The 26,546-nt window shown below is 45.0% G+C and overlaps 1 protein-coding gene and 1 long non-coding RNA gene across 2 annotated transcripts in view; one reads left to right on the plus strand and one right to left on the minus strand.

Annotated features, from left to right (window-relative positions):
- The window catches only part of LOC135378092 (protein big brother-like), a 29,288-nt gene extending 15,280 nt beyond the window's left edge, over positions 1-14,008 (minus strand). Inside the window, exons 1-3 of the mRNA XM_064610959.1 lie at positions 13,767-14,008; positions 13,226-13,312; positions 9,384-9,479 (exon numbers count right to left, since the gene is read on the minus strand). Coding sequence (XP_064467029.1) covers positions 9,384-9,479; positions 13,226-13,312; positions 13,767-13,901 — 318 coding nt within the window. The 5' untranslated portion in view covers positions 13,902-14,008. The remainder of the gene's footprint in view (positions 1-9,383; positions 9,480-13,225; positions 13,313-13,766) is intronic.
- On the plus strand, positions 576-20,445 carry LOC135378093 (uncharacterized). Its single transcript, XR_010418266.1, has 2 exons — positions 576-789; positions 19,900-20,445. It is a non-coding gene; the product is annotated as an uncharacterized LOC135378093 (long non-coding RNA).
- The last annotated feature ends 6,101 nt before the right edge of the window (positions 20,446-26,546 follow it).

The raw sequence follows: 26,546 nt of genomic DNA on the forward strand, positions 1-26,546 counted from the left end.
ACTTTCGTCTTCAACCAGATTATGGAACGTTTGTACACTGAATATTTACACAGAATAAAGGACATACTGAACCCCTGATACGTACTTCTCCTCTACTTCGCCGGCTGAGCTTTTAGGACAGGAACAACAAAGGAATAAACACCACGGCATAGAGATGAGCCAGACCTTCTATACACCGGGAGCACAATAAAATATTGCGTACCAGTTAATAGCGAGTTTTAGTACATCGAAAAACAATACAATAAATGTAGTTACCAAATCCAAGCTTAGCAATGTGACGTCACCAGATTTTTAAAAAAAAAAGGCGATTGGTTTATTATGCTTTCGGAACTGTTATCGTGAAAACATTCCGATCTATTAAACTCGCTAGTAGAGTGTGTTCGTATAGACAATTGATAACGTGGCTTCCGAAGTACCGTATCTACCGCACCCAGCTAACGGATAAGACTGAGTCATGCACGCTGCCATTGGTTCCGGTATGTACGATAACCTCACGGTGATGTTATCAACGAACTCTGTTTTTTCCGGGAGAAACGTGATACACGTGGGGTGGGTAATGTGAGTATGTTCCACGACGCATTCATAACATTGTAACCCGTGCTGTCAGGGCCACAACCCTTTGCAGAGCCCACCTGTGGCGACCTGTCACAACCACCGGTCCGAAGGAAACATTCGCTTCTCGGGGAAACGACGCTCTCTCCGAGGTCCCTTTGTCGCGAATGTAACAGCATCATTTGCAACTTGGACACCAAGAAAGGAACCGACAGGCGCAGCACGGAAAGACAATTCGTGAGTGTTGAATGGGTTTAGGCGACTACAGAATGACTCGCTCCTTCGCTATGAAATGGAAGTCCATGTTCACGCCGCTAACGTGTACAAGCCATGCCTCATGCACGCACGCACCGCACGCGGGATTTTCCTTATTTTCGCAGCTTGCTTCCGATTTCTATTGAACGCGCATTTTACGCGGTACTTTTCTTTGTTATGTTCCTTTACTTTTCGCGGAATGGCGTTTTCCGAAGAGTTTTATATTGGTCGGTGTCAGGTTGAAACGAACAGCCTTTTGACGTGGAAAAGTCGTCATTTCGTTGAACTTGAGGAAGAAGTCCGTACTGTCCACTTCGTCCTATTGTGCTTCCTCAAACTCAAGGAAATGATGGCACGTATTTACCAACTACCCAAGCAGCACAACATGTTGGCCCAATATGGCCAATATCCAGTCAATATTGGGCCAATATGTTGTGCTGCTTTAGCTTGCCCCATTTATAGGTATCTTGCTAAGCGGTCCCAGGAAACGCATATCGCCGTTTGAAGCACACGGACATCTGGATGTCTGCGCAATTGTAGCGTAACATCAACAGGGATTGGACTTGGATTTCCAACAGTCTATATTCTGTTCCTCTTCGAATACAGAGCCTTCGCTCAATATACGAAGTCATTTTCCAAGACTAACGGGCTTTGAGCGCGGCTGACGAACATACTCGAAAAGAAGTGGCCTGTTTTCTGAACTCGTTATTTCGACAATGACTTTTGGATCAGCCCAACGGTACCGCCTGCGAGGCACATATATACGGGGAACGCTTTTGGCCGGCGTTCCGCAACGTCAGTTCTACTGGCTAGGTTGCACTTAACTGCTGGCCGCTATTAGCTCGTCGTTTCCGCCGAGCGCCTCATTTTCGTCTCGCAGCTAACTGCTAATTGCTTCCTTCGCTCCAAGAAGTTCAGGAATACGTGGCTGGTGTGTCGTCGGCCCAGAAAGCTGCGGGGGCGCAATTTACCTGACGCTTCGACTCAGTCGCTGCATCACTTTCCGGGTCTGATGCAATACGTTGGATCATTCTCTACGCCCCGTGAGACACCTGTTCATTGGTATAGTTTTGCCATATTACGTACGTACATGAACATGAAGCCTGTTCTGTGTGTAAGCGTCCTGGGGTAGCCAGTTCGGCTTCGTCGCGACTCACATCCCCATTTTTTTTCTTTATCGTCACCTGTTCCATTTACATGATGCTACCTGCGCAGTTTGCGCGAAGCTTAGCGATACTCACGTTGAGTACACCATAACAGTCAGCATTTACCTTATCTAGTATAACCTATGCGATAGAAACGGATAATTGAAAATGTCACCGTAACTAAAATAGTATATAGTCGTAAGTCGACTGCCTGAGGGTAATGCTATACTATAATAGAGTGTCCAAATTTTGTGTGTCGAGACGCAGACTGTTCTCACGTACATGCGCCATTCTAAAGCCGTATGTCATTTTTGATGGGCAAAGCAAGAAAACGCCGATATTATACGTCAAGGCAAAGAAGCGCTTTCAGCCGTTTTCTAAATTGATGGTTACAAAGCCCCGGAAAATAGCGACGTTCGACGACATGGGAGGGGTAACTGCACCATTTCTGTCTCGCGTTCTGCATCGGTTGCGAGTTCTGCCTTGGATAGCATTTTACGTATGCCTATATACACTGTCAACCTGTTAAAACGGTCGCTTTGATACACTCATTACCTTTTTTTGCTTGTCGCTAATGGTCGTCCGTACACCGCTTCTGAATAGCTTCTTGAACCAGACGAAAGACAATCGCACTCAATGGGGGCTTCTGCAGCTAACATTAAAGGAGTAGACAAAGACGCTTAGCGGGCTCCACCTACTGATCTTGCCAGGAAATGTTCTCTCACAGTTGATGGAGCAATACTGTGTTGTTACCCTTTCCCATAAAAGTATAGTTGCTACTATACATTAAGCGACGCTCTCGGGACAAAAAGCGCATAAAACCTGGAGTTTCTTTTCTTTTCTGTTTTTTTTTTTTTTTTTCGTTTCCCCCTGCTTAGGACAGCAGAGCCGTCCACTGACAGCGAGGAGAGTCTTGTTGCCATATTGAACATGGACGTGAGAAAACATGGTAGAACTGCGTGAACCTTCCGTATCGCGGATGTTGACAATGTAGCGTGGCGTCACAGCGCTTCCTGTTGTGTCTTCCGCGCGCAACACAGCTGCGACGGAATCGTGCATCGCCAACGATAGTCATTCCCACGGTCAGTTCATATATGGTACACATCGGCATTCCTTCGCTCGTTTACGACACGCTATGTTATGATATATACCGCCATGTTCGCGAGTCTCGTCACGTTCTGACAGTTATCTATATAGTCGTGAAGCCCATATAATCCTTCCATATTGTAATTCTCGATGGGGCGCACATGATTACTCTTTTCCGGTTATGTTTTTTGTTTTCGTGCTGTGTTTTTACGTCATGTTTACTATGTATATATAGAGTAGAATAGTGTATGTATAGAGTAGCACACTGTCAGGTCTTCATTGCTTACACAAACCAAACCTCCACCTCACATGCCTCACGTTCTAACGCATTCCGTTCATGCATTCTATACTAATATTCATTTGTATACTATGCGCTATTATACGTGTGACCTTATATACTTTATCCCCCACTTCTTAAGTAATTGCAATTATATTACAACACATTGATTGCAATTGCAATGTAACACCAGTTCTATATTGGGCCTCAGATTCAATGTAATCTTTATACAGCAAGGCATATACACGTGCATATAGGATGAAAAGAACAGATGGGGTATAGTGTACCGTATTCTTGGGGAATGCGATGTTTTCGGCGCCGCTCATCTTTCTTCTGCAAAACATTTTTAACTCCCACATCATTCTACACTAGACCTTTATCCTAGTCCTTGCACTACAGTTGCAATGCAATTAGACTCGCTCCATTAGCTGATCAAGCTATCCCGCAGCTTAGTGTCGTATTGAAAATCTCCTTCCAGATTTCAGTGGATCCGCCTCCGCCTAGGCAACGTCCCTCTCACTCTCACAATTGCTTCCGTTTGAGGAACACGGAGCTACGGATGCAGCAGATTAGCCCGATGGTTCAGCAACCCGCCAACAAAGGGCATTGAACAACAGCCTGCTATGGAGAGTTTTGCTAATAAGTTAAATAAAGTGACGCGCTTTCGGAGCTTCCTTTGGTGCCTCATTTTCCGGAAGACGCCTACGCGTGCACAACAATACCGCGGACGAAAATCGGGCGATTGTTCGCGCGCAACAACGCGTGACTGAGAAAAGTGAGGTGTCGAGATGCCGGCCAACATGCCGTTCTTTTTGCTGAGGAGACGGACGAGTCCGATGGGCGACGTACATTAAAGACCAGCGGGGGGGTATTTGCTGACGCTTTTGTTGCCCCTTTTTCAGATGGACAAACGCCTGTGAACAAACAGTCACCTCATTGGAAAAGGAATGAGGGCCTCGTGGGGCTTCATGTTGACCTTTTTGTTTTGAAAACATTCCCTTTTTGTTGAAGTCTACGCGCGTAACGCTACTACGGAACCTCGTCAATCAGTTGTCAAATGCCTTGTTCATCTTGGAAAGCTTTTCTGTTTCAGTATTCTTCGCCGCAAGATGAAGTGGTTTCTTGTATTGTAGTTTGCTTTTGCAGAGTGTTTTTTTTTATTTATTTTTTTCTTCACGCATGTTACGCTTTGTGAAACTATAAAACTGAGACGGTATTTCAGGAAGCATTTATGTGGCTTCGTTCATGATTCGACTCTGGGGCGCTTTGATGGCTTGACTCCTTGTTTCGGTATACCAATGCGATTTTTGTATCTATCACTTGACATTTTGATGACTGGAGATTGTTCCTTGTACTTAGCTCATTTCACTTCATCCTCATATCTCTCATCTAATGTTACATGTAATGGCGTAGAGTACTGCTGCCCAGCAGTGAAATACCACAGCGTCATATACTCAACCTGTATCTGCTGGTGGTGGTGACTGGAACACGACGTACAGACTACAAAGTTTGCAGTGTGGTTAGAAATCATTTCTCCGATGAAGCGACATACGTACCTGCACCAATATGATTACCATGTTTGCAGTTGTTCTCGGCGAGGTTCTATATAGCATGCATAAGGAACTCCCGCATGGTGCACGTAGTCAAACTCAACTAATGCTACCTTTTAGGACCAAAAGATAACGTATTATAGATAACGTAACAATAGATAACGTGTATTACTATTTTGTGTACTGCATGTTTGAGGTGTTGACCTATAAGTTAATTGTATTTACATTTTAGACCTTTTGGGGAATATAGATGCATTACAAGAAGGTCCCTTTCGGGAGTAAATGCATGGAAGTTTATGCAAAGTTTAGGGACGGTTTGCAATGCTGGGGAACGCTGAAAGGAATCCGCAATGTAATCTAAGAGAGATAATGACGCAGTGCTACAGCTACATGATATAGGATGCGAACCATCGTCAAGGAAAGAGTATATAATGCTGGTGACAACGATACCTGATACTTGAGCATTCTTCCGGAACATGTGGTCCCATAATAGGCGACCCTCGTCCTAATGTGTACTTTGGCGCTAAATATGTGTACAGTATCCAACAAAGGGCACCCCTTTTGAAATGTGACTTCCAAATCCGAAATATCAACACCAGCCAGGTGTTGGCAGGGCTGCCCCACCTGCTCCAAGATAAATACTCTGTGTAATCCTGGTCAAGGGTATAGGAAGGCTTTAAACACTAATCCAGGCTGTGCACACAAGACTGGAGTGTGGGCAATGTGTGCATAAGCACGCTCGCCAATCGGCTTTTACCGTGCTGTCGTGACACTCCGCTACTGTTTGGTACAGGTGACACGGAAGGCTGTAGGTTGCGGTGAAATTGGAGCCGAAGTATTGTGCGATGTACCCTGGTAGGCATATGCCGTGTCATCAGGGGTATGTCACCGTATTCATTTAGAGCGTGCCTGTCGTGTAGCGCGCCGTTGCCATCGATGGCTGCGACCTCTCACTTCACCTCTCCACACATCTGTGGAGTTTTTTTTTTTTTTTTTCACGGGGTTCGTAAATCTTCGAGTGGCTGAACACAACCCTTCACCAAAAAACCATAGAGCACGTAAATAGCGCACACTCGGCGTTTTCTAGAGAGTGCCCCAGTTCCAAATTATAGGCCTGTAAACGGTACGTTGGGGATCGCGCTGTGCCCTAGCAGTTGGAATCCGGAACCGCAAATACCATTCGTAAAAGTCCAAATGCGCTGTTTTGCGCTTTTTCTAAAAAGAATGGTCTAACGGTGGATAATTTTGGGGTGGACCGCGTCTAATGAGTGAGGTGCTCGTCAAACACCACGGAAACTCTCTCTCCTGATTACATGGCACGAAAACTGTGGGGAACCGCCCTTGCTCTGTATGCGGCTTTTATATTTTTCGGAATTCTCCGTTGTTTTCCGCTACATTGCCAAGGGGGTGAAATGACGGTAAACTCACAATGGGAATTGCTACAGGGACTCTCTTTCTGTACCCTGAGGTCACCAACATGTGCTTTGCTAGCGGTATTCAGAAGATGCAACAATGCGCAATAGTCATATTACATGATACAATATTGTACACAACAGCCTACCAGTGATTGATTGCTGTGAGGATTTTGATTCAGAGTGTGCAATAGCAGTTGAGTTGATAAGAAAAAAAAAAAAATGGAGAAATAGGCACTCATTACGAGAGCCGGCTACTCTAGATCACTTAGGAAAACAAAAATGGAAAACAAAGCAAAGGAAAAAAAAAACTACAATAAAACAAAGTTTTACAGTTACAGTTTTTGCGATGGAGCAGGTAGCACCCATGGTGGGTTGCTGAAAGCTCCAAGGTTTACTTTATTTTACTAATTTACTAACTAACTAGCTAAGAGCCTACCTGCCAAACTTTATGATAATGTAGATATATATAGAGCTCTATAGGTGTGGAGTTCAAGGGTACAAACGCTTCTTTTCGTGCATAAGACAATAAGATCTCACTGTGGATTTAACTGTATACGCGTTGTGCGTTGGTTTGCCCGGATTTATATTGCGCTGTATAGCTATAAGAGTTAAAATGTATACCACTACGTTGTTCTCACAGTACATGATGTATACCGTTAATCATGGGATGCGCGACTTTGAACACGCGACACACCCCACCCCCGAAGCCCACGGAATGCGTTTCAGGTGCGATGGAATCGTGTAAACTGCAGTGCTTGAGCAGCCATGCGTCGCTTGCTGCGTGCTCAAGTCCTAAAGCTGCCCTAAAGACAGAAAAAAAATGTTTCGCCGTTCCTTTTTGCTGCTATCAGCACGACAGATGCATTTTTTTACAGCTTCCATATGCGCGTTTATTCTCACTGGCTGACAACCTCTCAAAAGGGGCCTAAACGGCAACAAGGGATATCCCTTTTTCTGCCAGCAATTAGGTACGGCTTGTATACAGGGGTATGGGGGCGACTTGAAACCACTTTAGGACGTGTGGCTTTTCCAGTGCTTTGTGTTCTATTGGTGGGGGGCTAAAAGACGAGAACGGCCGCCGCTTGTTTCCAAACAAGCGCGACAGCGCGAATTTAGAAGGCATTTAAGCGGGACAAAGGCGACAGAGTTCCTCGAGGACACGCTCACAAAGGAAGCAATTCCCTAATCGTCTTCCATTTTCCTTTCGAGCCTCGGGCCGCGCCGCTGACCGCCGCTTCTGAAGCCCACTTTGTAACCCTCCGTGGGGCGCGGCTCTACCTGCAATTAAAAGGGATGGGCTTTGCGTCTGGACCGCGACTTTCAGCGGCTCCAATCTGCCGCCGGGTCAGCCAACGCACTAAAAAGGTCAGGGACGGCACGCGCCCGCCCGCCCGCGTACAGTACTGAGCTCATATAGACCCTCGAGACATATAGACGCGAGCAGACCAAGAATGCGCTTCCAAATCTTTTTTTATCGCTTTGCCGCAAAAGTGTCTGCTTCTAGATCTCGGTAAACTATAACTGATAATGATCGAGAAAATGCTCTGTGGCCTTGGCGAACGTTTTCGTTGCAGTATGAAAGCAAAACATGCTTTGCGCGCGACTACGGATCGAAGCGGGTGTTTTTCCATTTTGGAACCTATTGTGGGGGACCGAAGTAAACGCCGCCTTCTTTATTTGTTGCCACGTAGCTAAGACTGAAAATGTTAAAAAAAATTGCTACAAGAACCAAGTATTCCTTTGACATACTGACCCCATGAAGGGTGCTGCTGTTATTCAGAGTTTCATGCTAAGCCAACATTTCGCGCTTTATAAGAAATGGAGGAATGGTTTTTCTGCATTGGAACTTTAAACGAAACACGAACGTAACTTCCTTACGATTAAATTAGCTCTTTTTCTACACATTTCGATTACTTCCTTGAGGCCTATGACTCAAGCAGTTGACTGGTGCGTGTCTGTCACGGACACTGAATTAATTGGCCCGCCGTCGGTTGCCACCTGGCGTTAATTGAATGAAGCACCGCGTTTCAGTGACGGTAGCCGACCGTAGCCGATTTCCTCTGTTGACCATGTGGACGTACAACCTTCACACGAATGGTAGAGGTGCTCACCATGTGTTGGCATGCACTGGCTGAGATAGACGAAAGGACCTCGCCGTTTAAGCTTAGCGGACCGATAATCACGATTATCCTAAACTATATACATCTGACCTCATAAATGCAGAAATCTCCAGCTTCGTTCGGAACCGTTGTCCTCACATACCCAAGCAGCACAATGTACTGAAAGTCGAGTGCAATAGGGGTGGACGGGTAGGTGGAAGGCCTTGAACAGACTTGTGAAACTAAAGAACATTGATAAGACACATGTCGGCCACCCCTATTGCACTCGACTTTCAGTACATTGTGCTGCCTGGGTACGGAGGTGCTACAACGCAATTGCAATCGCAGTTTTTGAAGCCAACTTGAGTGCGCTGCCTAAAGTGATTAGATAGCGATGTCGGCGAAAATATTTAACCACAATATTGACATTGAAAGGGCTTGTGTGCGCCCCGCTGTTTGCGACACTTCACTAATATACCTCTCACGCTCAAGAGCGTTGCTCCTTTTTGCCCATTCTGATATCTACACGCACTCTGATTATACTGCCACCGATCGCAGCTGCTTCGCACCGGGAAGAGTCGCACTTCTTGGTACGACAACAAAAACATATAGAACTGCGAGACGGGCGAGGAAGGCGTTCGCCTGTATGGAGCAGGATAGGTTCGGCTCATCCCTCACACAGTCACACTCTATACGTGTCGGTTACAAATTACAGCTTTTCGCGTAAACATGGAACGCTGCGACACGCAACAAGAAAACAAACAAAGATGCATGTGGAGCGCGAAGCTTCAGATCTTTCTCTCTAGTGGCACAAATTTCACAGTTGTTACTCATCAACTGTCACATTCACAATGGGACTTAGTACGACAATTGGCGCAATGAAGAGCCAATGGTCATGTATTAAACACACTGTCCTATAAACGACAATTCACATCAACGTACAATTACGTTTACGTAAAAAGGAGAACGATATAGTTTAAATGACATATTAAATATAAGCTTACCTTTCCGTGCTCTTTATCAAAGTCACAGGAATCCACATAGCCATTATGACAAGGGCTGAACACCAACTGAAGGTTTGTCCCCGTTGCAACAAATGCCTGGAAGGAAATTATAGTATTTATGTCTCTATAGATTTCGGCATATAGAGGACGAGCAAGTGTATGTGCATTGTTTTCAGAGGAGGAGCACTAGAAACACATTTTTTTGTTTTTTTTTTCATAAAACGAGGAGCACTAAAATAAGCTGTACAAGCAATATTTAATTGCCAAAACAACTGCATTCGATCAAGTGGACATTTTTTTTACACTTTTTCTAATTTCCTGATTTTTTTTCCTTTTCCTTTATTTTCTTTTTTACTACTTATGAAACGCTATGGAAGATTCTTATAGGCTACGTGTTCGTAACTAATGTACCGCAAACTACGATCAGTACATTCTTCAGAGCGTTCGTTGGGACCAGAATACTACTTCGGGACGTCTCCAAAGTAGAGGGCGAGTCCAAATGGGTATACTCAAATAGTGTTCAGAGACAAGCCGTACATGTTTATTTTTTGCACAACTACCGCAGCACCTTGTTGACGCTCAAGACTGCAGCCGTCAATAGGGAAGTCCTTTGAGCGCTCGTAAGTTGAAATACGAGAAGTTCCGACGTGCATTATGTTGAGAGCACACTCCACAGGGCAAATGAGAAATAGAATAAGAAAGCAAAAACCAAGATCAATTACAGCTGACTGGAATATAAAAAACGACCCTAACAACAAATTAACTACTACAAAAATCTGATCACTTCAGAATTCGTCGACCAAGCTTGATATATGTAGAACCGGGTGTGTGTGACAAAAAAAGAAGAAAAAAGGAGAATGCGTTCTTTCTAACCCTGAATAAAAACGTATGCGTACCCATAGCATGTGCAAGATATGCCAGTGGCAACTACGAAAATAAAACAATTAAAATCATTATATGGACTATCTCTGAGCCATATTTTCTGTTGAGAAACGCCCGCCTCACCTCCATTTTATCTTTACTAATACGAAAACCAGACTGCTTTCAATTAATATCAAAATTAATAGGACATGCTAAATTGGCGCCATCAAACTTGGTTTTGCTAGAAAATATATTACTAACCATGTATATTGCAAAAACCGACGAGTACAATTTTTGACGTGGCATCCGTGACGCCTCACACGTGACGTGCCCGTGACGCCTAACAAGTGGCACAACGCGGGTCACTTTCAATTTGGCATCTCCGAGATACAGCCGTCCCAGGCGAAAGTGGAATGCGGGTGGGCAGTTTAAAACAACGGCAGTCAAAGTCGTGCGGTCCTTGTTTGAAAGTGACTAAAACTAGCTGGCGGCAGGTGTCACCCCTAGAGGGGCTAAAAATGTGCATTTTATGGCGATGTGGGTGTGCTCCAAGGGACGAACTCGAAGCAGTCACTTCAAAGGACGAACGCCGCCTGCATTGAGACGTTGGGAGCCTCCAGCGCTCTGTCCACGTCGAGACAAAGAATCAATTTCTCCAACAGCGTGTTTTAGTTTCTTCGTGCTGTGCGCCACTTGTCACTCGTTGAACATACTTTATGGAAAGTTTATCTTTTATTCGAAGCAATCCATTTTATCTGAGAATTAGTCTTATGACTTTTTTTTTTTACAAAATCATTATGCTTCAAATATGCTTCATGAAGAGTAGTATTTAAAGCACTCTGCAGAGATAGTGTAGTGTGGCGAAGCTCACAAACGCTGCCAAATATGTATATTTTGATTAAATGAATTGACTGCGGTTGGGTATCACAGCAGAAACAGATTTTTGTCAGGGTACTAAACATGCGCTGTGAGCTTTTTCTTGTCGCGCACTTATGAAGTGCACAAACGAAATGCGTGCAACGTCTTTAATGTCGGTACGCGCTCTAGCTGTTCGATGCGCAATCAAAGTTCAAGTGAATGGCGTACGTATAAGCTTAAGTGGAGTTCGTTTTCCTGAGTGTGGGGAGTTATGAACAAAGGACAAACACAAACGGACGAGACTCAATTGACTCGTCCGTTTGTGTTTGTTCTTTGTTCATAACTCCCTAGACTCGGGGAAATATTACCAACTATAACCTACACCAGCTTGCTTGCACTTCGTTTCTTTGTTCTACAACTTTCATATTCGTTCGGAAGTTATCAGTGACTTTTCGCGGGCCATTATATGCTCATCGTACGCCACCGTTGGGGTTCCTGCAACGGATGCGCTTTCCTTTCTATATTAAAGTACACAATAATGTTGCTACGTCGCTGCTATATATATGTCGCACATCCCTCGGGGCAGCAGTTCAGAACTATTGAAATGTAAGAATATGAAGGCTATTGAAATTGTGCGGGGTCCTGCAAACTTCCTGCTGTGTCATATTGGAATTGCGACCTTGTCATAAGTTGAAAATTCATAAAACCGCATAGAAGCTGAAGCAAATGTGAAGACTACCAAATTATAGAGTGACACTCACTATGATGTAAAAAATCTGGGATTATTCTACGGTACTGTGTAACGAGAAGAAACGAGATGAAGCACTCGCGCCTGTGTGTCACATCAGCAGCCCGCACGGCTGGACAGGTGTGGAGAGAACAACTGTGCCTCGCATTCGCCTCGTATATTTGCCCGACCCCAAATTAGAGTCGTAAATCTTTGCGTATGGTGGCTCGCGGACTGTCCATTAGCGAAGCCTAAATTTAGTAAGACGTCGGCGTCATTTCCTATATGAACACAACCGTTCTACAGAGGGGAAAGGAGATCATGGGCCTCTTCTGCGGGTGACATTCGAAGAATGCATTCCGAAGCTGACCGCTTCGGTTTCGTTCTGTATAGGACGCGCGTCCATGAATTATCGGCCAGCAGTCCGTTGGCATTTTTCGCCCTCAGCGGTCGTCTTTTCTTACGAACCTAATTACAGAGGACGGTTCGTGCGTCAACTGAGAGCTGACACTGCTCCTTACTGCAACAGCAATTACATCTGGTCACGGCGAGAAACATGTTGCACTGGTCTTATGCGGGTGCGCATTGGGTTGCCGGAGTGACATATCCAGAGTTGGCCCACGCGAGAAGCACCGATGTGGTATTACTTGATACTGGTATGGTTTGGTGCATGGAAAAATAAGACCTGACACTCAAAAGCATTGTCATCGTGATTCCTTCCAAGAATATTAGATTAAGTATAGCTAAGATTTAAACTATATTTAGACTTCTTACTAATTAGGATTTAGCTACGTTTTAAGAACTTGCACACGTGGTGATTTTGATTGCGAAGACAGCCAAAGTCCTCGAGATGGCATGGGGGTCATGCATGGAAAAGCAAGCGCTGATTTCTTTATAGACTATTTTTGGCTTTAAATAAGTAGGGTTAATTGTCACCTCGTATTTCCACTGACTAAAATCTCAACAGGGATTCAACAGCAATAAAGCTGACTGAGTTGGATGATTCTTGTTGGCATGCTACGTACTTCCCATCGGTAAGCGTGATAAGGATATTACGGGGATTCTGTGATGGCGCTGACGACGTTGAAATTTACTGCGAGCAATGCTGTTCGTCAAGGTCGATGAGCTGGTGAACTGTTGTGAAGCATTATAAAACGCGTTGCCGGTTACGCCTCCTCGAACGTTGTTCCCTGTATATTAGTATACACATTGTAACCGACACCCACGTGAACGTTGAATAAGATGCGTATGTATATGTAACCTCTTTCACATTTTCCTACGATACTTTGCTTCCAGGAATGTTGACGTCAGCAAGGCCAGAATCTGACATCAACCTTCCTGGTGCGCTGGATTTCCATTATTGCTAACAGTCCTATCAAACTCCAAGACTACTTACCACTTCGGTGTGCCCCTCTCGGCACGCATTTTGGAACCTCACTTGCCGTTCCTCCAAGGGCCGATCGCGGTAACCAGTGTAGCGAATCTGCGGGACAAAGATTAGATAGAGATTAGGTAAAGACGTGGACGTGTCATCCTAAGTCCGTGCGCAACAGTCACCACGGTATTTACGACGTCATTTTGCTCTACTGCCGTCACGTGTCAGTCGTAGTATGAGAGCGTTATGAGCCTAACGTTAGTAACGCAAAAAAGGGACGCAAGGGAAGGGAAGCACTTTCGATCTGCTTCAACGTACGTCTTGACTATGTACTTCCCAAGGTGAGCATATACATACGTCTCAGGGCATGGTGAAATACCGATTAAAAGATACGAGGCGGTCACTAAAGCGACAAAACGGGCCTCAATATGTTTCAACGCCATTCACTTAGTGTTTCACAACGTACATCGCAAATGCAGGAAACAAGAAAAGGGCCGCAGAAAATGTCGGGACCGGAGCAGCGGGCGTCACACGTGGTAGGACAAGCATGGAAGATGCTCACCTCGCATTCCCTGCTGAGACGACGGAAGAGCTCGTCCGACTCGAATTTGCCCTTTTGATCGGGCACAACCCTCGGCATCTTGAAGACGAACCGCGGGAGCTGGTCGAAAATGCTGGGCGTCTCGAAGGGCAGCATGTTGGGCTGCAGCAGACACCGGCCTCCTGCCACGATCGCCACTGCGTAAGGGGGGTACGGCCGCCCGGGAACACACGCAGATACGAAACTAGCCTCTTGGCGAACGATTCGAATGTGGCTCCCATCCTGCGGGTCTCCCACAGCGGATCGCTGGTCCCGCCTCACGCAGAGCGCACGCCTTCGCGGGGACGACCCGGCTCGCTATTGGCGGCTCAGTCCCGTACATCTCCGCTCTCATTGGCCACAGCTTGGTCTCGAGCACGGCCATATTGCTTTATAGGTTTTAAATACCTCCCGCATTCGATGCGGCGGCTTCTGTGTTCCTCTCAGATCTCCTCGTCGCCATGTGTTTTAGTGTGACGCACGGTAGAATATTTACCTGCGGATGCCCCGTCTCGTCGTTGCCCCTTAGATCTTGTTTGGCGGATTGCAATTGCAAATGTTGGCAACTACAAAAGAGAAGTTGTTTCGTCCAGATGCATTCTTTCTTATTCGTCCAAACACACACTGATGAGCCGCGAAGAAGGACGAAATCGTTTCTTAGTTGGCCCTGAAAACGAAGTAACCTGTGAGTTACACTGAACAACAGAAAAGGTCACGAAAACTGCCTATATCTTATAATGACTATTAATATCTTATAATGACGTGAACGACAGCTTTTTTTTATTTTTTTATTTTTATTATTTTTTTCAGAGCGAGAGGGGCGACTCGTAAGGAGGGCATCCCGCATAGCCCACCTTGATGTGGTGAAGTTGCCTCTACAGTATGCATCGGAACTTGCTTATTTCGCGTGTAACGTTTGTTAGACCGCCGAAAACTATCCTTGACTCGAGCACGCATTGTTTTCATCTATGCAAAATAAAACCTTACGAGCGCCTTCCTTGCATCATGTATAATTTAGACCCGTTACAAGCAAAATATAGTCTTGATTCTGGAGTAAAAGCGACAATGTATAATGGTCAATGTCTTGGCGGTTATTAGGGCCAGGTTGTAGGTAACAACAAATTGATCGCACTTGAAAAAAAAAAAAAAAAAAAACAGGGTCGCTTACGCGTTACGCCTAACCTACACTGGGCCCCAAATTATTTTTTGTCGAATTTAGAAAATCGAAGTACGCAATATGTTTATGGTAAATTAGTATCGGCTTCATTTACTCTTTTTGTTTTTTTTTCATTACCTTCTGAAACATAGAGCATGCACCCAGTGCTGGAATGGAGTAGCTGGCGTCGACGTCGATGGACGATTCTTTTCCAATTCAATTCAATTCAATGATCACATATCTTATAGAATATTATGCATGTCCCGTATAGCCGTGTCTCCGTCCCCACTACATCATCATTACTTATTTGTTGTTGTCTCCGTTCCACTGATCCCTGTTTTAAGACAAAGTTTGTAAACATATTAATGTATTCACCTACTCCAATCAATAATAGGAAGTGCTTGTCCGTGAAATGGCTGCACTACAAGAAAAAGCTTAACAAGCATCTTCATATGATCCATTGGCATCAATCCTGGTACACAAACGCAGCGAGCACACGCGCAAAAATAATGACCTTCCACCATGACGTCACTCGATTCGCCAGAGGGCTAAGGTGCTCATAGAGACCCGATGAGTGCGGAATAAAGAGACAGGAGGGAGCAAAGTGCCGTCGTGTGTACCAATAAAGTTAAACATTTATATTGTCGCACATTGATCATTATTAAAAATTCGCACATATATACATGACCGAACACAGCATAGCATATAGCATATTAAGCGACGCATTCCATGTTGGTTTGAAAAAGTTCAGAGAATATAATGTATAGAGTATAACATGTGCATCCTGCGTAAGTTGTTTGAGATAGTAACAAATTACGGTGACTTCCATCCACATGTGCATCTCGAAGGAGCAGCAATTACGCGCACGAACATCTGCTCTAATCTCGTATCCCTCTCGCCGGTGAATGGCCGGTTTGAAATGCAGCTATACAACGCAAATCGATTTCGGGTGCACGCGACGATAACAAATCATCTGTCGGACACCATTTCTAAGAATACGCAATTTAAATAAGGACGTTGCATCTTTCTATATTACGCTTCGCTACCGGGTGCAGAAGAATGCTGCATGAGAAGGCATAATCAGACGGCCTCGTAACAAAAAAAATTCTTCGATGAACCCATAACGAAGGAGTTAACAACAACAACAACATATATATTGTGATGATGAAGCGGGGAGGTTTTCGAAGGAGTTAAACGTTGTGCGTTCCCTATACGAAGCAGCTGTTATAGGTGCAAGAAAACGCCAACATGCAGACGATACCAAAAAGGTCCATCAATAGTGATGTCACCCACATCAAAGGAAGAGCGCTCTTGGCTTATGACGTTTCACAACCGTTGTCGTGAACACTTTCCGGTCTTCTTTAACTCGCTATGGTAAATGAAACGTATTAGATAGGGGAAACCCGAACTCTTGCGGTCGCCCGCAAATGGCCTCAGAAGGTCCGCCGAACAAGCATACGCATGCTGGACACCGCAGTTACGATGACAAAGTATAATTAGTTTCTTTCGAAGGGGTCTGTACTCTGTAGCACCTTTTCCTTCATCGAGCTTTCGAGTTGTGAGTGCCATAGCACAGAGAAAAAAAGAGAAAGAAATCAGAATTCACAACGCAATAATTCTTTTGCGTTTTAATATCTAATTTTGAACGTTTGCATTATGCGCTACTGAATACACTTGCACTGCTGTCTCACATGATGATGATGATTACGAGAAGAAGAAAAAAAGGAACGTCAGTATAGCGATGGGGTCGGAGTGGCTACGCCAGCACCGTTACACATATCGATTAGCTTATCCTGGGTTCCATGTATTTTCAATGTTGTCTGTCGGTACTGGCTCTGCGACTGGATTCCAAGCTACAGGGTGGCACGACATTGTTGAGGATCCATATCTCTCACATTTCAGCGTTATAATGTCAGCTTCTTAGAACTTCTATAAATTCGTATCCACACCTCCGCCTGACGTCCGATTTTTGTCAGCGTAACTGCAGTGTACTCTGTGTACCGTGTCTTCCGGCATACAACGGATACCAATGTGTAATGCACACCATGCAGGAGGCCTATATCAGGGCATATCAAGATGCGGCAGGCAGGAAGCTGCTCGACATCTCCTTCCGGAAACAACTTTGACGCTGATGCGTAATTCGCAGCCGCGATATCGTGCAGTGCACTTTTCACCCACCACGTGTAACGCGCGCGTTACACATTGGAAAACACGGTAATTAGAGATTTGTTGTAATAGCAGGTTGCTGACACAAGCGTAGCGAATGGACGCGAACAAAAGGCGTTCAAGCATAGCGCCCCCATGTGTGCTGTCGGGTGCCATGGTAGCAGGTGCGTGCTGGGCCCTGATTGTCAGCGCTGCTCAGCCTACGCATATCGCGCAAGTAAGCGATGAGCCTCCGTCAATATTGATGAGGAGGATTAGGATCATGGAGGGGAGGCCCTCTCATGGAGATCCTCGCTCTCTATATATATGCCTTGACAGTTTGAAAGCACTTCCCCTGTGTCGAGATCCCGTTTTCTTTTTCTTTTTTTGGTGAAGTGAGAAGAAAATCCGAACAAGTATACGAAAGCTGCACACGAAAAATGTCGCCAAGAATGTGGAATGGATCGGAACCCCATTACGGATCCGAATTTTCATCGAAAACAGTCTCTATATTCCAAAATGCTGCGAACGTACCAGATACACTTTTCCAAGTTTAGAAAGTATATATGGTGAATGGGGTTGGACCTCGAACTAAATGCTAACAAATTCCCTCACTCATCGCCGCTATAGATATATGCATTTGTTGTTTATTTTAGATAGGGTACTTTAGCTGACGCAGTCATTTTTCAGCGTAACTCTCTTTTTCGCCTGAACGCCCAAGGCGGTGCTCGTTGTATTTTTCGTCTGTCGCTACCAAACCCTCGTACCAGTGTGTAAACCCTGCGTCGGCTCCGCTGTCTTTCTTTTGTACATATGTTTCAAGCATCGGCTGTCCTCTAGCAAACCGGCTCACTGCGCACTAGCTTGAGCAATTTGCCCCTTGAGCAACTTGCGGTTGTCTATACAGGCAGTGCTGATCGGACTCTGCAAAAGGCTCTGTTTACTGTGTCTTGTAGCGTTAAGAAAATCGCATCCAGGAGTGCTGCTGCGAGTGAGCAGCCAATGTAAAGAAATTCCAGCTGATAAGAAATTAGTCATTGTCCCGTTCAGTAACAACACCCTGATGCCATATAGATAAGAACCACATATTGTATATTACAACAACAACTACATGAATGACGATGAGATGAGGTGACTCACCGCAACAATTGCGGTACCATACCTCAGTGCATGTGGGTTAATTTCAGTACTTTTCTGATGGCGAAATAGCCCGAGTCGACGGCATTCGTGATCTCGGTGTAGTCTTTGATGCGAAGCTTCAATTTCATGAGCATCTGAGAGCAATTCGTTCTGCTGCTCTGCGTATGCTTGGTTTGCTCACCTACAGCTGTAAAATGTTGTCTTCTCACACGGTATTTCTTACTCTCTACAAAGCTTGCGTCCTTCCCCGACTTGAATATGCGTCAGTAGTATGGAATGCTTTATGTGCCACCGATATCAAACGTCTTGAAGCTGTGCAAAAGAGGGCACTTCATATTATTCATTCGCGTTTCTTGCGGAATGTCCCCGCATTTTTATCGTATGACTATGACAAGCTTTTAAATTACCTGCACTTTCTTCCTCTTGTTAACCGCCGCCACATTCATGACATGATGTTTCTTTATAAATGTGTGCACTCAATATTTGATTCCCCTTTTCTGTTAGGCCGCCTAAATTTTTGTCTCCCGCGTGCTACTCAGCGGAACCCCCCAACGTTCTATGTCAACCACTGCTGTCCTAATGACCCCTTTACACATGCCAAATCTTGTGCAGAGTGCAGAAGTGTGAAGAAGTGCAGTATCTTGCACGAAAGTTCTTGTTCAAATAAATCTTAGTTGCTCCTAACCGTTTTTCATGTTACGTGTGTGATTCCCTCTTCGCGGGCTCCTTGACAGTGTTTCTTTTTTTTTTTTGTTGTTGTTGTTGTTCCCCTTTCCGACGTATGCCAAATATTGTTTAACTCGCTCCCTTCATCTTTTGATATTTTTTCAGCATCATGTACTACATCATTTAGGTGACATATCTCTTCTCATTTTTCGGAGATTTATTTTCTTTGACTTTTTCAGATAATTTCCCTTTTGTTGTAGTGCGCTTGCATGTGTTTCTCACATTACAATGTGCGTGTGCTCTTTTCTCGTTTTCAATTCAAGTCATGTATTTTTCTTTTCTTTTCTTCATGTACAATCTCTTTTGTTTTTGTTTTTGTGTCTGTGACCGCGTAGATCGTGTCTTGTTGTTAGTGCATATTGTATTACTGTATTTGTATGTATATTGTGTCTATTTGCAGTGCATTGTATTGTATTTGTGTGCGCCAACATTAGGGTCGTCACGACCGTTCTTGGGCACCAATAACATTATTATTATTATGTGAGTGGGATGACGATGAAAGAGATGAGGCATACACACTCGCACACACACACATGACACACGCAAATGAGATATCACACACGCGGGTGCGTCGTAACTGATGGGGATAGCGGTTGTATATTAGGGCGTTGTCATTGTTCTTACTTTCAGCATACAATAGTATGATCAGATGACGAATAGCCACTCGCTGACAAACCCACAAATCGATGAAATGAAATAATCAAACTGATTTTAGTAAGTGATGCTGATTTTGGCAGCAGTCGCGTACGTCCATTCCGTGGGGGTTTTCTTAGAAGGTAATACAATACGCGCTCGTTTGAACAGATCCGGCTATAAGGAATATCCAGATATAACGTACAATTTGTCTCGTTTTGTTTGATTTACCTACACCGCTACTATATGCAGAACTTGATTGATTGATTTTAAAAGAAAAAAATGGAGAACTATATGCAGAACTTCGTTTTTCAGTAAAGGCGGCCTTTCTTGCACTGATGTCCGACGGCTGAGTTCCACTTCACACGGAACAGAAAGAACCGAGTGTAGCAAGATCCTATGCGTCGAACGGCTTGAAAGTGAATCCAAGAAGCCAAGACAGTGAAGTTCCAAACAGGCCGTTTTGTTTTTATGCCTGCACACTCTAACAACAGAACTTTACCGTATAGCACGCTCTGCATCAACCATTGCCACGCATGATTCGCTTCCGATTCGAGGGGACGGGACGTACGCGTTTTTGTGGCAATTTGGATATATAGTAATTGACACGAAAAGGCGTACGCCCCCCCCCCCCTCCCCCCCCGTCTTCGGAGCGATAACCCTATCATCCGTGGCAATGGTTTGCACACAACATGCTATGCGATGAAGTTCTGTTTTTCGAGTTCCGTTTCTGTTGAGCGGGATGAAAGCCAAGCAGACGTACAACTGGAAGGGCATGGCTCTGTCCAAGCAGACTGTAAGCTATGTGTAGCGAAAGACAAAATGAACGACCTTCTTTATTTTTTGTTTAGATACAGCGTGCTCTGTGTACAGTGGACTTTTCTGTTGTAGCGAGCTTCGACTGTATATACAGTCAATCACTGCGGAAAAATATGCATTTGAAGGATCGGAATCTGACGGCCGGGTTGCGGGCTCTGCTTTACAAAGAGGCTGTCAACGTTAGTGAAGACGCTGATGGTTGCGCAACATTGCGCAGTCAATATGTGCAATTCTCACCATTTTGTGTTTCGTCGCCTTCCACAATAACCAGTAAAAAATAGAGATATGCGTTGCAGCGAAACGTAAGTAACTGCTGCATTATGTTATCCAGATAAACGTTGTCCACTCGTCCACTCTTAAAAATTAACTTCACCGCATGGCACGCTCCTAGCCAACCATCATCTCGAATCATATCGTTATCTGCCCCAATTTGTTGAAAACGGGAGGCGTACACCTTTTTTGTGACACTTACGCTGTTCGTAATTGCCACAGAAAAGGCGTACGCCTCCCGTTTTCAACAAATCAGGGCAGATAATGATATCATTTGAGATGATGGTTGGCTAGGCGCGTGCTGTGCGGTGAAGTTCATTTTTAAGTGTGTATATTAACCCACATGCACTGAGGTATGGTACCGCAATTGTTGCGGTGAATCACCGCATCCCATCGTCATTCAGGTAGTAGTAGTTGTTGTTGTTGTTGTCCATGGAAAGCATAAGCTCGAGGATACGTAAGCAACGCTACGCCAACGAAAAATTAGAACCTAGCAATCAGGGCAATATGTAGTTATTAATTGAGTAAAGACTCGGACACACCACAACAGGCGACCGCTTCAACGGTGCCTCGTAAACACACCTATATTGGGAGAGGAACAAAGTTGCCAAGGGCGCTGCAAACAGGGTTGATGTCCGCTCTTCAGCTCGGCAGTGAGCACTGCGTGCGCGCACGGCACGTTGAAGTCACTGGACAAACCATAAGTGGCTTGTAAATCATAGAAAACAACAGAACGGACACCAACTGTCTCGTCGTTGACAGAAGCAGCGTGGGGGCCGAAGGGGGTGCAATAAACGACGGAACACGCACGATTCAGGTTCGTTATTGTCACCCAAATGGGGCGTAAAAGTGGCTGCATTGTCCTGCAGCTCGGGAGACAGCGACTATTTCTGCGCTGATGTCTAAAAGGTCTCTTGTCGGACATTGAGGGGGGAAAAAAGAGTTCAAAAAGACGCCGCCGCTGCAGTGCCCATTTCGACCGTGCCTGAGGGGAAAAGAATGCGGCACCACTACCGACAAGAACTTCATGCGAGATGTCCCCCGCATTTAGTTGCCTTCGTTTTGTACGTCTGTGCAGCTTCCCTTTTGGAATATGGAGGATGACGACTTTTACGCGCCTGGAAAATACGGTCTCTCAAGCTCGCGTCGCGAGAGAAAAGCTCATAAGGACGATCAATGGATACAGCTCTGCTGCAGTTGCTGAACTTCCGATGGAAAATTACTGTAAAATGAGGCCAAATTCAAAACACCGATATACGATCTGCCTGGTCGCAATTTGCGCTTCTACATTCATGTTTGTCTTCATCTTGGAAATCGATATCGATATATATTGGGGAAGAGCACAGACACGTATAGAAACACAGACACGACACGGACAAAGTCTCAAACACCTGTCTGTGTCGTGTCTGTGTCTTCCCCAATCTCAGGGTTTCAGTTATGGATTATCGCAATCACGAGCCCGCCTGCGTCTTCGCCGGTTTATAAATTGATAGGTTAGTCGAGAGCATCAGCAATATCTTGCGATTAGACTAAACTGTATTTTTTTACACCTTTCGTGACTAAACATTTAAGAGGTAGCACTGTTATGTAACATTTACTCGGGAGTATGCACCTTAATGGTGAAAGAACAGTGTTTTTTATGGCGAATTCGGGTGGTCATTTCGTGGCAACATTTTTTGCCAGATCTCGCATGTTCGCGTGGCACTTTCCGAGCGCCAGGAATTTGCCAGCTAGCACTTTTTCCCCCCGGTCTCGAAGCGACAGCTATGCCCAGCTATATTCGGTGTCGTCACATCCGCATCGCGAAGGTAGCGAGGACTCTCATTGACCCGTACGTCCAAGTTCACATGGATTAGCAGACGACGGAACTCGAAGGCGAGCGACCGCGATGCCCCTATAGCGTGACCCAAGCGACTAAAACCGCTAGATTTCTGACACTAATGTTCGGGTGGCAACGGTCACGTGATCCAGCGCGGGTGCCGACCTAGCAATTTTCGAGTGCTAGGCCGTGTTGCCACGAAATGCCCACCCGAATTACTACACTCTAAGAACAGAACTTCACCCCATAGCAAGATCTGCGCCAACCATGCCACGAATGACAGGGTTCTCGCTTCTGATTCGAAGACAGTGGGACACGTACGCCTTTTTGTGTCAATTTGGATATATGATAATTGACAGAAAAAGGCGTACTCCTCCTTCTCTGTCCGAAACAAAAGCGAAACCCTATCATTCGTGACACGATGGTTGGCGCACAGCGTGCTATGCGGTGAAGTTCTGTTTTTAGAGTGTGGGTGTTTTGCAAACTCCTTTTTCAACACTGTGGTTATACCTTTCAGTTGAGCGAGCCTACGGAATAAAAACGTATGTTTATTTAGAAAAACACCCATCTTGCACGCTGGATGTAAAAAACACGCACAATTTATTGTGTGGCATATATCACACACAGAAAAGTAGAGAACAGAACATAGTGGTCGATCTCATTACATTTACTTGCTAAGCGCTTATACTTCAGGCTAACGTAAACGGGTAACTAATGGCGAATTCGGGTGGTCATTTCGTGGCAACACGGCCTAGCGCTCGGAAATTGCTAGGTCGGCGGCCGAGCTGGATCACGTGACCGTTGTCACCCGAACATGAGTGCTAGGAATGTAGCGGTTTTAGTTACTTGAATCATGCTAGGGGCATCGCGGTCGCCCGTCTTAGAGTTCTGTCGTCTGCTAAACCACGTGATTTCAACGTGTAGGTCAATGAGGGCACTCGCCACCGTTGCAGTGCGGATGTGACGACACCGAATATGGTTTAGCAATCCGCTGTTCGATCGTTTTGAGACCGGGCAAAAAAAAGTGCTAGCTGGCAAATTCCGAGCGCTCGGAAAGCGCCACGCGAACATGCGAGATTGCTTCATTTTGACCAAGCGAACATGACTGCTCGGGATCTGGCAAAAGAAGCTGCTACGAAATGACCACCCGAATTCGTCATAAATGAGTGTTCCGCATTGTTCCAGAAAAGTGTCACGAAGTGCTGGTAGCCACGTAATCTCCTGGAGACTGGTTGCTAAAAGCGACAAGCGTGGGCCAACAACACACCGCACAAGAGCCCGGACTCTCTCTCCTAAAAACGGAGCTTCACCGCATGACACACTCCAACCAACCATCATCGCCAATGTTATCGTTCTCTTCTCTCTTGGTTTGTTGAAAACGGGAGGCGTACGCCTCTTTGTGACAATTCAGTTATGTTAATTGTCACAAAAAGGCGCATGTCATGCACAAATCCGGAGTGATAACAGCATCAACGGTATACGTAATGGTTGGCCTTCAACGTGTTATATGGTGAAGTTCTGCCTTAAGAGTGTATTGGCTCACAGGACAAAGGACAACTGGCGAAATACTCAACTCAACTCAGAGTTGCCCACCGTTTGGTAAGTAGGTGCAGAAATGAATTAGAACTTTCATGTTTTTCTTTCTTTTTTCTTTCATTTTTTTTTCAACTTGTGTTCCTTGTTACTTTTTTTAAAAAACTTGAGCCATACACTCTTAAAAATGAGTTTCACCACATAGCACGCTCCTATCCAATCATCATCCCGAATGACAACATTTTCGTTCGGAATGATTGTTGGCTAGGAGCGTGCTATGGCGGTGAAACTCATTTTTAAGAGTGTAGGTGTGCTCGTACCATCACTCTTAAAGCAGAACTTCACCACATTAACATAGTGAAAGCCAAACATTGACCAGCATGATACCGTTATCATTCCTAATATAGGGTGAAAGCGCGGGGCGTACGCCTTTTTGTGACAATTAACATAACTGCATAAGTGTCACAGAGATGAGTGTGGCTTTCGTTTTCAATAAATCAGGGGAGAGGACGATGATCCGGGATGATGGTTCGCTGGAAGTGTGTCATGCGGTGAAGTGCTGTTGAAGTTACAGTGCAAACGCTAATACGTTGGATGCACTCTAAAAACATAACTTCACCACATAGCACGCTCTTACACTCTTAGAAATGAACTTCACCGCATAGCACGCTCCTAGCCAACCATTATCTCGAATGATATCGTTATCTGCCCTGATTTGTAGAAATCGGGAGGCGTACGCCTTTTTTGTGACAATTATGAACAGCTTAAGTGTCACAAAAGGCGTACGCCTTAAGCGTAAGTGTAGCCTTAGCGCTCTTAGCAAATAGGGAGTGATAAAGATATCATTGTGTGCAATGGTTGGCCTTCACCGTGCTATGTGGCGAAGTTCTGTTTTTAGAGTGTGGTTTACTTCGAAAAATTGACAAGTTACAGTGACTATAAGGAGTACTTTTAGAATTTTCGAGCTTAAAGGTGCTAAAAATTGTCTGCTACGAATTCAATTGGACTATAGTATCGATATTCCGCCTTCTCGAACTGTTGTTGGATGCATTCTATTCGTCTGTTTCCACAAGGGAGCTCAAAATGTTAATTTCACATGCCGAAGATTCCTTCCTGTAAAGCTACTCCTCCGTGGGAACCACCATATTCGCTCGACGATCCCTTTGTTATAATCGGTTACTCCGCAGGGCAGATGACAAGCGCACCTGTAAGTGATAACACAGTTCAGAAGCAGATGACAGTGCATGGCGTGCATAATTGTCGATCGACATTCTGAATAATTACAGGAGAGCTCCCACCACTTAACGCAGCCAGTTTATCAGTGGTAAGGATAATTTATTCGCGTATTATTACTGTGTATCAAGTGTCCTTTATCTGCGGCAACAGACCAGCACTCGACCTGATATACAGCAGCTGCCCAACAATTTGGTCTCGTTGATTAATATAAAAAAAAGTCACAACGATGCTGGCTCTTATCACCATTTCGAAGGAGGAGCGCTTAACAGTCTCAGCAGGTTCCCTGGAGCTGAAAAAGTCGCGTTCTGCCGCAGCGAAGACTTCTTTCCAAGGCTGACCTGCGGTCACCGTCGAAGGCCACGCGGCTGGTGAGCCAACCACATCCTCCTGCCGTTGACGTCGTGCATAGCCCCAAGCTGAGCGTTTTCTCTAAAAGAATTACCACAAAACGGAAAGCAGTAACGGAGAAGGGCGTAAACAAGCACATCTCGCGGCTCAAACACACATGCATGGTTTTATGGGCTGTTTACACTAGCCGGACGTATTTTGTGCACAGATGCGGTTGAAAAGTACAAAACCTCAGCGCGCTTGAGTAGCCACGGCTTGGAATTGCATTTTGCACTTTGTGGCTCCTCAGCGTGGAAGCACAACCTCGAGGGAACTCATTGTCAACAGACCTTTCTTGGTCGTTAGTTCTCAAATGAATCTGTTTTTTGTCGAATAGATCGGCAGTCAGGTACATTGCAGGTCCTATGAAACTTATTTCGACACTGGAGAAGCTCATGCTTTGCGGGGTAGCACAACGATCAATAGATGGTTGATTCTCATTTATTTATTTCTTATGCGAACATGCAACGGTGCACCTCTATATGGTGTGTCCGAGTTGCAGTCTCGAACAAGATAACTAGAAGACTATAAGATAACTATATAACTAGATAACTATAAATCAAATAGCCCAACTACAGTAGGCTATTTGATTAAGGGACAAGCCGAGAACCGCCGATATTTCGAACAGAGACTGTTCTTCATAGTCGGCTATTGTGAGTCATAAGTTACTTAGCATCGCACGTTTGTTACATGGGTTGTTGTGGACATAAAAAAAGGAACCCCTGTTTAGCAAGATGCCCATTGAGATCTCAGTAACTAATAATTTTGAAACCTTTGAAGAAAAACGTGATATCCACGCGCTTCGAAGTGACGAAGTCTTGAAATAGAGAGTTTCCACGATGTCAATATTTCATGTATTGGACGAAACGGCACACTTGGGTAAGAGGTTGTCACTTTA

Source organism: Ornithodoros turicata, chromosome 1, assembly GCF_037126465.1.
Source record: "Ornithodoros turicata isolate Travis chromosome 1, ASM3712646v1, whole genome shotgun sequence".
Taxonomy (NCBI): domain Eukaryota; kingdom Metazoa; phylum Arthropoda; class Arachnida; order Ixodida; family Argasidae; genus Ornithodoros; species Ornithodoros turicata.